General features: G+C 36.7%; 1 protein-coding gene across 7 annotated transcripts in view; it reads left to right on the plus strand.

Moving 5' to 3' along the window:
• Positions 1 to 14,994, plus strand: part of TRIM2 (tripartite motif containing 2) — a 64,946-nt gene extending 49,952 nt beyond the window's left edge. For 3 of the 7 annotated variants that reach the window (XM_072405931.1, XM_072405932.1, XM_072405930.1), the window contains exons 2-7: positions 5,365 to 5,543; positions 6,262 to 6,499; positions 8,694 to 8,845; positions 9,205 to 9,385; positions 9,607 to 10,330; positions 12,628 to 13,787. In XM_072405931.1, coding sequence (XP_072262032.1) covers positions 5,410 to 5,543; positions 6,262 to 6,499; positions 8,694 to 8,845; positions 9,205 to 9,385; positions 9,607 to 10,330; positions 12,628 to 12,812 — 1,614 coding nt within the window. In that variant the 5' untranslated portion in view covers positions 5,365 to 5,409 and the 3' untranslated portion in view covers positions 12,813 to 13,787. Of the gene's footprint in view, positions 1 to 5,364; positions 5,544 to 6,261; positions 6,500 to 8,693; positions 8,846 to 9,204; positions 9,386 to 9,606; positions 10,331 to 12,627 lie in introns of those variants that run through there. The other 4 variants (XM_072405928.1, XM_072405929.1, XM_072405927.1 and 1 more) reach the window with 4 other exon arrangements.
• The last annotated feature ends 326 nt before the right edge of the window (positions 14,995 to 15,320 follow it).

Raw genomic sequence — 15,320 nt, forward strand, 5'->3', positions numbered from 1 at the left:
ATCATGGTTTGGGAAGTCACATCAGGCCGGATTCCACTCTTACCATGACTAATATCCTCCATTCTTGCTTTTCCTATTGGACTATAACACAGAGACCTGGAGTGCTCTGAATACAAATGTCTGACTGTCATCCTCGCTCTGTGAACTCCTCATTCACTTTCTCTTTTATCAGTTTGAGTTATTTAGTATCTTTTAGAACCACCACGAGGAACCACAGACTGTGTTGTTTGAATGTTAAGGAAGGCAATAATTTTGTTATAATTATTTATTTCTTCCCTGTGCTAAATGTTTCACAATGACAGACAAATACATTTGATCATGTTCTCACCAGAACTGAAAAAGTAAAAACCTTCCAAGGAAGACAGTTGTTCCTGTGACTTACTGTAGTCAGTAAAAAGAGTAGTTTCAGTTTTATTTAATTTATGATATTTTAGCTTTTTTTTTTTGCAGATTTACTAACCTCATATGTCTTGGTCTGCTTTTTTAGACTGGAGACTTTGAAGTTTAATTTTCTTTAACAGCTTCCTTGATGGGGACCCTCTGGCCCCTAGACTCAATGGCAGGCCTGTGGGGCATTTATTCATTTTCTTGTTTCACTGATACACTGCATACAAGTTCACCTTGTATACCATGTAAACCATTTGTGTTCCATGGAACAATGCTAGGGCACTGCAATCCTGCATCAGGCTATTTTATTGAGCAGAGTGGATTGGATGTTGAGATGTTTTTATTGGACATCCAGGTGTACAGACGGGGACTGTCCAAAATAGGGTTCAGTGAATCTAAGAAGAATGGTTTGCTATGCAGATTATTGTGGGCAGCATTAGGACAGAAGTCCCAATATTATTTATAATTAACACCCCCAGTCAACAAATGCATCTTGTCTGTTTTCTGTGTATTTCTTTTTAAATCTCCAATTAATTAGAAACACACAGCAGCGTTTATGTTTTTAATTAGTACAGATGAAAATACATGCATATTAATGAATATATTATTAAAACCAAAAGTTATCCCATTGATATGTTGTTAATTGGAGTATGAAAAGCACTCAAGGTAAATTACTTTTATAGTCAGTCTTTACCCATTCCTCCATGTAATGTAAAAGTTTTTGGATATCTTTAACTTAATTTAAAGAATTTTGCAACTATTATATAATGTCATTTTTAAGCAGATCAGTTTTCAGCAGAACTGACCAGATGGCACGTAGGAAAAGCTACAGCATTCCCAGTCCAAGAAAAGACAACATGCACTCTGTCTGTGGGTTTCATATGGCATAGCTACCTTTGTTAGAAAATGCCAGGACATAAGTTCTTGGAGGAAATTGGTATTTAAACGACAATGCACATTTGTGTGCTATTTTCCATGTCGCTTTTATCTTCCAAGGGTGTTTCCATGGCAATGCTTTTTGATCTTTCCAAACCAGCTGGGCCTTATCCAGACTTTAAATCGCCTTTGTGGCGTTCTAGCTGCTCACTTTGTGAATATGTAGCTTGTTATATATCCTCCGAAAGGAATCTCCTGATAATACTCCCTGTGTTATTAGATTGTAGGTGTACTTTATGTGTGGGATATGGGATTCATAGATCAGTGTCACATCAGAGCATCCTCTCGTGAAGCACTACTACTTCCAAAAGTGATATGGACAAATACCCCAAACAGATTTTTATGATCATCTAATGTCCCAATAGTTCTATTTACTCAATTTTGCGTCAAATTTATAATATAATTTTTAACGGATCATATTTCAGAATTGATTGAATATTAAAATGATGTTGTATAAAGACAGAGAACAGGTTACAATTATTTCTATGCTGATATACATTGCTCTTGTGTGTATACCAGAACACAATATACAGGGTTTGGCAGGGCGAAGGTTGCTCTCTTACTGTCCATAATGAGTGTGAACAATCCAGTTACCTTTTCTTCCTTCACACTGACTTATTTAGGCCTATATATAATATCATGGTGATTTAAGACGACTAGACATGTTGCCTTGAATGTACATTGAAAGAGTCTTACTTCCTGTACTGTATCTATAAAAGAGTAGCATTTTCCCCAGGAACAGGGGAATATGCATATAACACCTCTTCATATCGCAGGAAGGTATTCTGTAGTTCTCAGAAATAGCTAGAGACAATGCTAAATGATAAAAATGAAGCTCTAGCATAGACAGAATGCACAAAGATTTCGGACAAAATAATTATTTTCTTTTTTTTGCACTTATCAAATCGTTGTAAAGGGGAATTAAAGTTCCTTGTTAGGGTTTACATATACTTTAGGATACCTAAAACCAAAAACAAATCTTCATGTATAGCTGTATTTTATGTTTGGCATCGTATGACAATGTAAAAGCAATATCCAGCATGAAGGATGTAGGTGTATTTATTGTAGTACACTAGTTCAATGTAGTTATTAGTAACCTTTATCATTTGTCTAATTTACTGGTTCATTTCATATATGATATTTATGTGTTGACAATCTTCATATTAGCGTAACACAATTAGGTTATCTATTTTTTTTTCTAGCAGGGCAATAAAATCTAGTGCCGGATAAATCTTTATGTTGTGTTAGTATCTGGTTCCCCTGTGCGGGCAATTGCACTGCTTGATTAGTTTAATTGTTTAACAGCAGCCTACGCCCCTGCTTGTGGGCTCTCTGCTTTGAATTATCTTTGCATGAATGGTTAGAAGAGCAATTATTTTGCTGTTGTTTAGCAGAATATGTTGGCTATAGAGTATGAATGTAAAGCAGGACCAAGGCAATGTCCCTTTCACAGTAATATGTATATTCAGCAATATACATATGAATTTTAGTAAGCATGTCCTCATGTATTTCATATATGTGTGTTATTAGTTTAAAATTAAGAAATATTCAGGATATAGATTTTTCAATTGTACAGTTGTGTTATCCAGGCAAAAAAGTGGCACAATAAATGTGCCTTGGTGTGGTTATTATTATTTTAATAGGCCTGAATAATTCATACAAACACTTTTAACTTATAGCACATATATGTCACTTAGCAGCATGTAAATAATAAATAAGAATAAATGTGATTTCTACTCTGATACATTTAATGTGTGTTACTGCAAGAAAGTTTGTTAGGTATCATTACACTGGAGAAATATTTTCTGAGACTTCCCACATCTCTGAGTGACTGAAGACAGATGGTTTTATAATACCGTATGTATATAATTTATGAAACAAGGCTGGGACCAGCCAACAGATCCACCCACTACAAGAGGGGGCTGATACAAGACCAGCAAATCTGTAAGAAAAAGCTCCAACACAAGGACAAAAATTTATTCTGGATTACTGTACAGATCTAAAATAAGAATACACATGACTTTTATATATACTAATATTTGCCTTTCCTGCTGTTCAGCTTTAACAGTATTAGAGGGTACATATGAGCTTGTTGTTACTTTATTACTTACAAAAAAGTGGTTTTGCAGTTATATGGTTATGGAGCCAGCTGATTGTGTTGCACTAAAAAAAAAATGACCATAACTCCAGGTTTTACCCCCACAAAAATGAAATATTGGTTCTGGTGACCACCCCTTTACATTTGATGGATATATAAACTCCTATTTATTAGGGTAAAATAAGGAAATGGTATTGTACATTTATGGTAGCTAGATCTGTTGCAAGGAAAATAACATTTTGTTGAAGATTAATTCATAGCATTTCTTAATATTTCACAATAATTCTAATGGTGTAAATGTGGTAATGTAAACTTCAAATAATCCAGGATTTTTTAACTCTCCTGCCATTCATAGTATGCTTGGAGAGGTGCTGCCAGTGAGTCTGCAGAGTTTACATTATCCACACACATCCTGTATAGTAATAATGTGCTCTCACCTACAGGATGCAAATATGATAAGGAGCAATGGAGTCATGAATAAACATAACGTGATTTGTTATAGGGAAGAAGTGTGCTTGCTTTGCATGTTCAGTGATTTGCATTCAGAGTATGATTTGATGTGCTGTATGCTTCCAAGGATATTACAGTACTGATATATTAGATTTATGCATCGAGCGATAAATAGTTCAGTCTGTAGGCCGCAGTCTTAGAAATATTCTAATGGTGATGTGGGTTGACGTGCATTTTTTACTTATGTTCATATCAGGTAAAAAAAAAAAAAAACTTGTTTGATCACTTTGCGTAGAATATTTACAAATGTTTGTGAATGAACAGTTGACACATATTTTCTTTGAATAGAAGAATTTGCTGTTTTACTCACATTCTTTCCTACGGTCTACCATTACGAGTTTTTGGGTTCCTATTAAAAATGTACTGGTACTTTCTACATGGTTAAACTGAATAAGGTTGATACTGACTACATGGGCAGTATAGACAAATGGACGGATAGACCTTTGTCTTTGCTGTTGCAATGTATTAATTTTTTAATCCTGGCGTTTAAAGAGCTCCAATTCCAGGCCGACGGCTAAAAACACAGCATGAATACACACTTTGTAAACTGTGTAACCAACCAAGGGATTTGTAATTCTGTCTGGGAACTTTTGTGATTAAAAGTAGCAGACCGTACAGTCAGTAGGGTAACAACTTTCTTTGTTTTAGTGGAATTAAACCTAAAAATGGGAGCAGACAGATTAATTGCAGAACTGACAGGCTATGACTCTTCTTCAGTAGGACAAACCTTGCTGTTTTTACTGTTTTAACTAAACTTGGCTCTTCCCACACATTTGCGGGCACCAGCAAAGTACAGCGCAGCATTGTCGCCTTCGCTCCCTAAGACTGGTGATTGGACAGTGAAGCTGCAGCAGCACATTGGCCCTGATTTATTAAAGTTCTCCAAGGCTGGAGAGAATACACTTCTATCAGTGAAGCTGGGTGATCCAGCAAACCTGGAATAGATCTTGTCCAGGATTGAAAACATTTGCTAACATATAGCTTGATTTTAGGAAATCCATTCCAGGTTTGCTCAATTACTCAGCTTCACTGATGAAAGTTTATTCTCTCCAGCCTTGGAGAACTTTTATAAATCAGGGCCATTGAGTCGGCTGTGCTCACTCCACTCTCTCCCCGTGCAAGCTTACTAGTCAGCATGTGTGTATGTACCAAGGGGAACCACAGGAGACAAATAATGTATTATCATAGTTTTATATCTGCCCAGAGCTCAGCTTCTATAGAATTTTTATGTGTTGATAGCTGTATTCCTTTCTAATATTTTACTTTGTTCAGTACTATAATTTTTATCTCCCGAAATGAAAACAGAGTCTAAATTATTTAATGAGCTTGTTGATAATACAGAAAAAAATCTTTGATGTAAAAAATTAACTTGTCCATATATAAATGTTTGATTGTTTATATTTGCGTATTAACGGCTTTACTTTTCTTTCTAGTGTGCAAGGTGGAAGGGAACTTAACCCACATGTCAGTGGTCTAGGATGGCCAGTGAAGGCTCCAATATCCCTAGTCCTGTGGTGCGTCAAATCGACAAGCAGTTCCTAATCTGCAGTATATGCCTCGACCGCTACAAAAACCCCAAAGTTCTTCCCTGTCTGCACACTTTTTGTGAGAGGTGAGTTGTCCTGGAGTGTATAGTTATAGTTTATCTTTGCTCAGAGCATGTCCAAGGGTCTATTACTTTATCTGAGATTGCAATATTGGGTGCAAGAACTGCACCTATTATTGTGGTGCGAAGCATTGGGTTTACAGACAAATTTGTCTGTCATAGGCCACTAAACACAAGACCCACAAATACCAGTAGATCTCAGAGCCAGGTATTAAATTTTCTTTATCTTTTTGTCTGTTTTGTGCTTGTTCACCTATTTTTACAGTGCCTTTACTATGGACAACATATTTTAACTTTTACATAATCTTTATATTTGGAGTAGAAGAGCTTCAGGCAACCGTGCTGTATATTCTATTTAACACAACTCTACTACAGTTCCAACAACTTTCTGAATGTAAAAACATCAGAAGTACCAGTCGAAGACTATGCTACATAGATGCTGAAGATGTTAAAATTTTTATAACTCTCTTCCTTGCTTTTACAGGGACAACACTGATTCATATACTAACGACTAATTATTGTGGTTGTCAGGTATGCCAGGGGAACTAATAGGCTTATTTAAGATTTATTCATGAGACATGGAAACTATTTTAGTACATTTGCACATATTTATAACATGGAGGAGTTTTTTCTTGGCTGAATTTTTTTAAATTCATATTTGACTACTGCTTTTGGCCCAGATCCATAGAGTAACCGTACTTGTCTCTTCTTATGACATATACAGGTGTTTGCAGAACTACATTCCAGCTCACAGCTTGACGCTCTCTTGTCCAGTCTGTCGCCAGACTTCAATTCTACCCGAGAAGGGTGTGTCTGCGCTACAGAACAATTTCTTTATTACTAACCTGATGGATGTGCTGCAAAGGAGTCCGGATAATGGCATTGAGGAGTCCTCCATACTGGAGACAGTGAATGCTGTTGCTGCTGGGAAACCTTTGTCCTGTCCCAATCATGATGGAAATGTAAGAAATCCACAATAGGAAAACAACTGTAAATTAATGGTTAATAGGTAAAAGTGATGACAAACCAAGAGTTGCTGACAGATAAGTAAAACTGTGTTAAATGCAGAATGCACCATTTTTCATATTTTTAGCATGTGCAAAATAGTTTGCACTATATTTAGTTTCTTATGGTCCTTGATTTCACAACTAATACAATTAATACATCTTTAAATGCATTTTTTTTAAATGTAGGGTGTGTAAATAACTGAAATTAACCTAGTAGTAGCCTCTTGTAGTGTTAGAGTAAAAAGCAGCACAAAGAACCAATCAGCTGATTTGCTGACATGAAGCAGGCTGGATAGGGAGGGAAAGAAGAATGACATGAGACAATGGTAGATTCTCGTTACTGCTACTCATTTGGGGTCTAGTATGACATTGAGGACATTTATTTGTAAATGAAAGAACTGAGGGGGATTTATACTAAATATTGCAACAAATCTGGTTTTGTTATTTATCTTTAAATTATTAATTTTATATTGTTATTTTTTTTACCATAGATTACCTAAGAATAGCTAGAACATTTACTAATGAATTATGGTTTTTAAATGTATCAATTTTATGTGAATGTGAATCCTTTCAGTGTTTGCCATGTGAATGTCCTGTTCTAATGTCAGTACTGACCAGAAGGAAGTGAAATGTGCTGAATAAATAGACTGCAGATTAATTCAAACTGCTATATGTACAATCTTGTTAGTTTAACCTAATAAATCCCATTGACTTTCTAAAATGTGAACAAATTGCTAATTCCTTACATCCAATTTAAAGATTAGCTCAGTCATCCAAACTGCAAGATGGGCCTAGGCTTGCAGAATAAATTTAGCTACTAGAGTTTGATGAAAGCAACTGTATAAGGATGTCAAAGTCTGCTGCAGGGAGGAGAAAGCATTTCCTTAGCCTTTGCTTTTGTAGCAAGTTTGAGTCCAAAGCTGCGTACACACTTCCAATTTTTATCGTTCAAAATGAACGACGAACGATCGATTGGGCAAAAATCGTTCGTAAAAAAAGTAACCAACGACGCCGACGAACGAGGAAAGTCGTTGGAAATGAACGACCGGACCGGCGGATGGGATTGGACGACGATCGTTGACCATCGTTCGTGTGTACGATCGTTCATTGATCGTCCATGGTCTGAGCATGCGTGATGAACGAACGTTCCTGCGGTGCATGTAACTTCCTGTATCGTTCAAACGATCGCATCTATTGTGTGTACAATATCTACGAACGATCGTGTCGTTATCTGTATGTACAGGATCGGTGCTATACGATCGTTCGCAGATATCGTGCAGGATCGTTCGTCGTTCGTTTACCAACGATAATAATTGGAAGTGTGTACGTAGCTTAAGGCTTTGCTAAGACTGGTGGTGAGATTACAGTGCGGTTACTGCTTCTTCACATCTTTGAACTGCACCCTCGTGGTGAGATGCTACATGCCTCCGCTAGCAATAGAGAATTTATTGGGAAGGGCACCACTGAGAAGTTTATAAATGCTCTCTGTATAATGTTTAAAGCGGAACATCGCCTGTCCCTTCTGCAAAACCCACCAAAAAAGCCCAGGGGTTCAGGAATCCAAGATGCCTGTCTCCAGGAGCCATATAGGAACTGCTGTATATAGCTTAGAGACACTGTGAGTGGGAGTACTGTGACTCTATGAGAGGTATTAAATCCATTAAGGCCCTTTTCACACCTGCTAATGTATGTGTCTTGCATTAGGGCAGCCTGCTTAGTTTGAATTGGCTGCCAAAGATAGCATGGAAAAAAAACTGTGTATTACTGTGTGTTGCAATGCATCACACTTGCATGGTGTGGTAATGTGTGATGCACAGTGCAATAGTGAGTAGCCTTAATGTTACACTTCCTCAATAAACAGCATGCTTACATGAAAATTAATCTGATCATCGGTCCACTCTAACAATATCTATTTTCAATGCACAGAGCACAACATTTGGAAACACCAAAGAAAATGGTCTGTAGGGAAAAACATATTTATAGTAATGTATAAGAACTGTATAAGAAGAAATGCTTTTATTATATAGACTAGATCAAAATGAGATAACAAATTAGGACCCAATTTATTATGTAATAAGATTCTTAAATGTGATCTAAATCAAAATGTGTGGATTAGAAAAATAAATAGCTGCTTTATTTTCTGCTGCAGGTAATGGAATTTTATTGCCAGTCATGTGAGACCGCTATGTGCCAAGACTGTACTGGAGGGGAGCATGCCGAGCACCCCACAGTTCCACTAAAAGACGTGGTGGAGCAACATAAGGCAGCGCTGCAGGTTCAGCTGGATGCCGTCAAGAAGAGGTACTGCCATAAATCTTTCCCTCGCCAGCAAGTTGTCTTCTAATGAAACACCATGACCTAATTAACTGAATATTGGGTATTGGGGCTTGATAAATTGACATATAGTTCAGTTCAATAATTTAAAACTATAAATATTTGCCATAACAACAATCATTTAAGAGGAATGTTGGCTTTCAAAAAATCCTGCAGAGTCAAAGGTGTTTGAGAGCCCTGATTGGGGCCAAGCTCTAATTTTACTGAATAAAAGAAATAAATTCTCCCAAATTGGTAACAGGTTTACCTTAAACATGTTTTAGTTTTGACATTTTCATATTTACATAATATATGCCCTGCTTTTTTGTTTCATTATATTACTTTAGGTTACCAGAAATAGACACAGCCCTTCAGGTTGTATCCGAAATTATCAATCAGCTAGCAACACAAAAGTCAAGCATCGTAGACGAAATCCATTCCACCTTTGAGGACTTACAAAAAACACTAAATGTGCGGAAGAGTGTCTTACTCATGGAACTAGAAGTGAACTATGGACTGAAACATAAGGTGAGTGTTTACTTATTCCTTATTGGGACAGGCTCAATATACTTTTAACCAGCAAAACATAAAGGAGGGGCAAGCCTTGGTTACTGGTTTACAAAACCAATGCCTGAACTTTTTCTTGCAGCTTACTAATCTAGTATTGCTCAGTCATTTTGTCATTTAACTGCTTAGGTAAGGTTGGTTTATTCGCTGAATAATAGGTGCAATCTGTACTTTTCTTACAGGTCCTCCAGACCCAGCTGGACACATTAATTGAAGGGCAGGAAAGTATAAAAAGTTGTAGCACTTTCACAGCACAAGCACTTAACCATGGGACCGAAACAGAAGTCTTGCTAGTGAAAAAACAGATGAGCGACAAGCTGAATGAGTTAGCCGAGCAGGATTTTCCATTACATCCTCATGAGAATGACCAGTTGGACTTTATAGTGGAAACTGAAGGACTAAAGAAATCTATACACAACCTCGGGACAATACTTACTACAAATGCAGTGGCCTCTGAAACAGTGGCCACAGGTGAAGGATTAAGGCAGAGTGTGGTTGGTCAGCCTATGTCTCTTACAATTACCACAAAGGACAAAGACGGGGAACTGTGTAAGAGTGGCAGTGCCTACATTTCAGCTGAATTGTGCACACCCGATGGGAGCGTTACAGATGGAGAATTATTAGACAATAAGAACGGCACCTACGAGTATTTGTATACCATTCCAAAGGAGGGTGATTTCACTCTCTCTCTGAGATTGTATGATCAACATATTAAAGGAAGTCCCTTTAAACTGAAAGTAGTGAAATCTGCAGATGTTTCACCTACCACAGAAGGTGTAAAAAGAAGGGTAAAGTCTCCAGGCAGTGGTCACGTTAAACAGAAAGCTGTGAAGAGGCCAGCAAGTATGTATAGCACAGGCAAAAGGAAAGAAAACCCTATAGAAGATGACTTGATATTCCGAGTTGGTAAGTTGTGCTTGTCTAGTAGATTCCAGAATTTTTCACTGTATTCTCATATTTTTTAGTATTGTAGCATGGAAAGGGAATATTTTCTATATGTGTCTGAAAATTTTTCACTAGGTTTATTAGTTGATAGGAAATTCCAGGAAGATGTATTGACAGAAAGAACAGAATAAGCAAAGGGATGCCTTTATCATTCTTCTTCTGCTCTTCTACAGTCATGGCTTGGGTTGTAGAGAGTATTTCCTAACTGTAAACAGTTGACTGTGTTTTGTTAAATGTCTCTAAAAATTGTAGTATTGAATGAACAGAAATACAAATCATTTTGCATATAAAATATCTCCCATGTATTCCATTTGTATTTCAGTTCAGCTTTAATGTAACAAACTGTGACATATATAGGTTTAAGGCAAAAGTAACAATCTTAAAATAAATTATTACATTTAAAAGGTAAAATAACAAAGTCAGATTTTGCTTAAAGTCCTTATTCCCAAAACTCCTTTGCAGTTTTTTTTTTCTGCCACTATATGTTCTCAGTCTGATGGCCAGTGTTATTCAATTCACTTATTCTAAGCCCAGGCTTTTGTTGGCAAACGTACTGTCTGGCTACTTGTACTGCTTTGTCCACTCTGCTCTTCTGTACAGGTACAGCTAGAGGCCGATTTCAGATCAAATGATCATTTTACAGTGGAATATTGCAGGTCTTTAAAACAGAAAGGTCACTGCAGCAAACATAGTATATACTGTGGTATTTGAAAAAAAGCATTGAAAAAAGCTTGCATATTTTATTAACATTTTCTTCTCTAACATGCAGTTTTCTACATCTCATCAAAGTGGTTGATGCAAAATGATGTATGTTTATTTCTTTATAAATGAAAGGAGTCTGGGATAAGCAGTCTTATTTTCCAATATGCAGTTAATTGGAAGACTCCATGCTGATAGAAAAATGTAATAATATTACAGCTACCCTCCTACTGAAAAGGAGATCTAATTAGTAGCAGAACAAGTGCTATTGTACTGGGATTTAGGACACAAAAAGCATACTTTTAGCTAATTTACACTAAGTGCCTGTAATTTATTTTCTGCTGCACACAAAGTCAGGATTTTTCTAAAAGTGGAAAAAATCTTGAACATTTTCATTTGCACTAAACATTAAATAAACCCCTGCTGTAAATGTTTTGTTATGCTACTTTTCTCTGTAAAAGTTATTTGTCCAGATCATGGCATAGCTGGTAATAGTCACATCTAATACTGGACTCTTTTCTCAATGGTGATTATGGTGGTGAAGATGTCATGTTTTACCAAGTCTGGGCTACTACAAAGATAACTGGGTGGTATATGCAGTGTAAACTGTGCATGCTTGAAGGAGAAAGGTAAAGGTGGGAGTTAATGCCACTCTTGCCCAAACCAGATACTGCTGCCAGTATGTGCTATGGCAACATTAGTACAAGAAGCGCGGTTTGTATTTTAAAAGCTATTTAAAAAAATGTCTTTTCTGCTATGCAGTATATTCTGAAGAACATATAGTGAAGGTAGGGTAGTTTATTTTTAAATTTCCAGAACATACTTGGACCTCTTTATCTATAGGATCCCAAGCAACAGGTACAGCATTGAGATATCCCTACACCCAAAACAACGTGGAAAGCAAAAGACAAGTAAAAATGATTTTAGTGCTACCATAAAAAGAAGCCATTAATCATTGCAGTGATGGGTTTTCATTTTATCAAGAATTTAGCTCTAATTGGTTAGTCCAGCATGATTTTCATCAGTTTGAGATACTTCTGATATTAATTAGAAGTCATTGATGGGTACATTTTACCTGCTATTGACCACCTAAAACTGCTTTTGCATTTCTGTAAAAAGTAGCAGTTTGGAAGGAAACAAAAGCCTGCTGACACCAGTCCCTAACTTTGTTGCCTTGTGTTTGGATCCCATTACAAGTTTATAAGTTTAATCCCAGTATACAACCATGCTCTTCTAGCAATACCGATCTTTCTTTAGCTTTGTACACTCATATTTTTAACAATAAAATATAACTTTCCCATATTTGTAGTCCCTATAAATGGGGCAAAAACATTTCAACAAGGAGGAATGTTAAAATGTATGCATTATGGTAATAAAAACAATACATAATATCACAGCTTCATGTGCCCTAAAAAACAACGTGAATCTCTTGTTTTTATGCAGAGCTGTTTCAAATGATTTTATGGTCGGATATAAATGGGTTAGGAATATTATAATGCATTTTATGTGTTTCATTATCCTTCCGATTATTTATTTTCCATGTTTGTTGCTACTTACAGGTACAAAAGGAAGAAACAAGGGAGAATTCACCAATCTCCAGGGTGTAGCTGCATCAACTAATGGAAAAATCTTGATTGCAGATAGCAACAACCAATGTGTACAGGTACTGCAAAGTGCAACATTGGGGCTATGTGGGTTTCAGAGTATCCAAAGACATGAAATTATTGCTGATCTGGCCAAATAAAAAAAAATGAAACGGGTGACTGTCATTTCTTATCTGTAGGTGCTTTAAATCGGACTTGACATGTTGGCATTGAGCTATGGAGCTAGGAAACATTGCTTGATCATAGAAGCTTAGTGCTGATTTGGATAAAAGTTTGATCCCAGTACACAACCAATGCACGGAATCCAAGACTCCACAGAGACAAGGATAAAGGAATTGTTACCAGCACTTATTTAGTATTGTTAGTCGGTGCCCCATGGTTAAACAATGCAGTTTCTCCTATCTAGATATGAGATTTTGATTCAACAAAATATTTTAAATAATGACACAAAAATGGCATGGACAAATGATGGGACACTTTAACTTATATTTTGTCCCCCAGGCTTCACTGCAAACCTGCAACTACCTGTTAACAGGTAGTTCAACCTTCTCTTCTTGAGCAAACTGCTCTAGCTGTGTCAAATTTAAATAATGCCTTTTTCAGACTGCATGTTTTAGTTCTTTTGATATGTTCAAATAGATTCAAATCAGGACTTATAGAAGGCAAGTTTAAAATAACCCAGTGTTTTTGGTCTTGGTTGTTATTTATTATTCGATTTATTAGTCCTGCACATACTTAGAGTATGATGTGCAAGATAGAGTAAAGCAGTTCTAAAACATAACCATATTTCCTCTTACATTAGTGTTCTTTTCTTTGAATGCTTATTTTATTTTTTATTTTTTGGGCAAATTCTATTTTTGGCCCTTGTTTTTCTTGCAACAGTGGAGCCCTCCTGGTTCCTCCTCTAAAAAGCCCATTGTCACTCAAAACATGATCAGACACTGATAGACCTTGATCTTGGAGTCGGCTTGTATCTCTCACAATCCTCCTCCCTTCTCAGGGGCTGATTTTCTTCTTGCAGCTATGTCCAAGAAGGTTGCCTACAGTTCCTTGGCCCTTGAACTGCAAAATATTTGCAACTGTTGACGCATGGGCCTTGATTTATAGGAGAGAATACACTTTTATCAGTAAAGCTGGGTTATACAGAAAACCTGAAATGAACTTCCTAAAAGTTCTGGACCAGATCCATTCCAGATCACCCAGCTTTACTGGTGAAAGTGTATTCTCTCCAGCCTTGGAGAACTTTATAAATCAGAGCCAGGGACACCAAGCTGGAGATGGCCTTATACCCCTTGCCTTACCCCTTACTATGCTTGTCTATAATTTTTCTTTTTGATCTACTCCGGCAACTCTGTTCTTTGTTTTCTCTGGTCCATGTTCGATAAATGATGATCACAAACTGATGGCACATTTTAAAGAGTCAATTAAAAAGATCAAATTTGTAAAATCACTCTAACCTAATTATTTATGATCTTTTCTATGGGTGCCAACAAATGTGTCCTGGCTATTTTAGAATATCTTTGTAGAATAAGCAATACTTTGTTTTTCCCCCACATTTCAAAGGAATGCAGGTATGTGTGTACAAAGTCTTTACAATTTAATTTTCAGCAGTTTTTTTAATGAGCTGGAAGGATAATAACAAATTTTATCTAGGGCTTTGCTAGTTTGTTTATGTGCTACTCTGTCCACTATCAGCACAGGATGTGTACTCATTTCAGAGTCTGATCTCATAGAACAATAAGTGGAAATTTCCACTGTATTCACAGGGTGGCTGACACGGCTGAAAATAATCAAATTTAAAACTCATAGACCATTTTTGAAAAACAGTTCCTGTAACTTTTTTGGGATCACACAAAGCCCATTTTTTGTGGTACATTTTCATGTTTATGGACCATTGCTAAATATTCAAGTACTTGCACTGTCTGCCGGATTAGAAACATTAAACAGAAGCCATCAAGTCCTTTTTTTTCTCAAACACAAATCAAATACACAAATTGCATCATGTGTACAAACAAATCCATTTGGGAAATCTGATCTGTTGGAGCATCTTGACATTTCACCACTTCCTTACCTCCAGGGATGGGAATGGCAAAGTATTGTACACATGTGTGCCCTGTTTTGGGACTTACAACTGTATTAATAATAACAGGCAATTGTTTGGGCCAGCCATTCCACTGGAAAATTGGTAACAGATCTGCTGGTATGTGATGGGCCTAACACACACACTAAAAACTCTTCTAGGACTAAAGGTGCGTACACACTTCCAATTTTTATCGTTCCAATCGAACGACGAACGATCGATTGGGCAAAAAATCGTTCGTAAAAAAGTATTAGCTGAACTGAATCTATTCTCCCCTGAGAAGAGACGTATAAGGGGGGATATGATCACCTTTTATTAATATATAAACGGTCCATATAGAGAATTCCCTTCCCAATTATTCACTTTAAGATCGCTACAAAGGACACAAGGGCATTCTTTGCATCTGGAGGAAAAGAAGTGTAATCTCCAGAAGGGATTCTTCACTGTAAGGTCTGTGATAATGAGGAATCAGCTCCCTCAGGAAGTAGTTTCAGCAACCACTATAGATTGCTTTACGAAAAAGCTGGGTACTTTTCTAGAAGCACAGAATATAACTGGGTATTAAGGC

Source organism: Pyxicephalus adspersus, chromosome 3 (genome assembly GCF_032062135.1).
Source record: "Pyxicephalus adspersus chromosome 3, UCB_Pads_2.0, whole genome shotgun sequence".
NCBI lineage: Eukaryota > Metazoa > Chordata > Amphibia > Anura > Pyxicephalidae > Pyxicephalus > Pyxicephalus adspersus.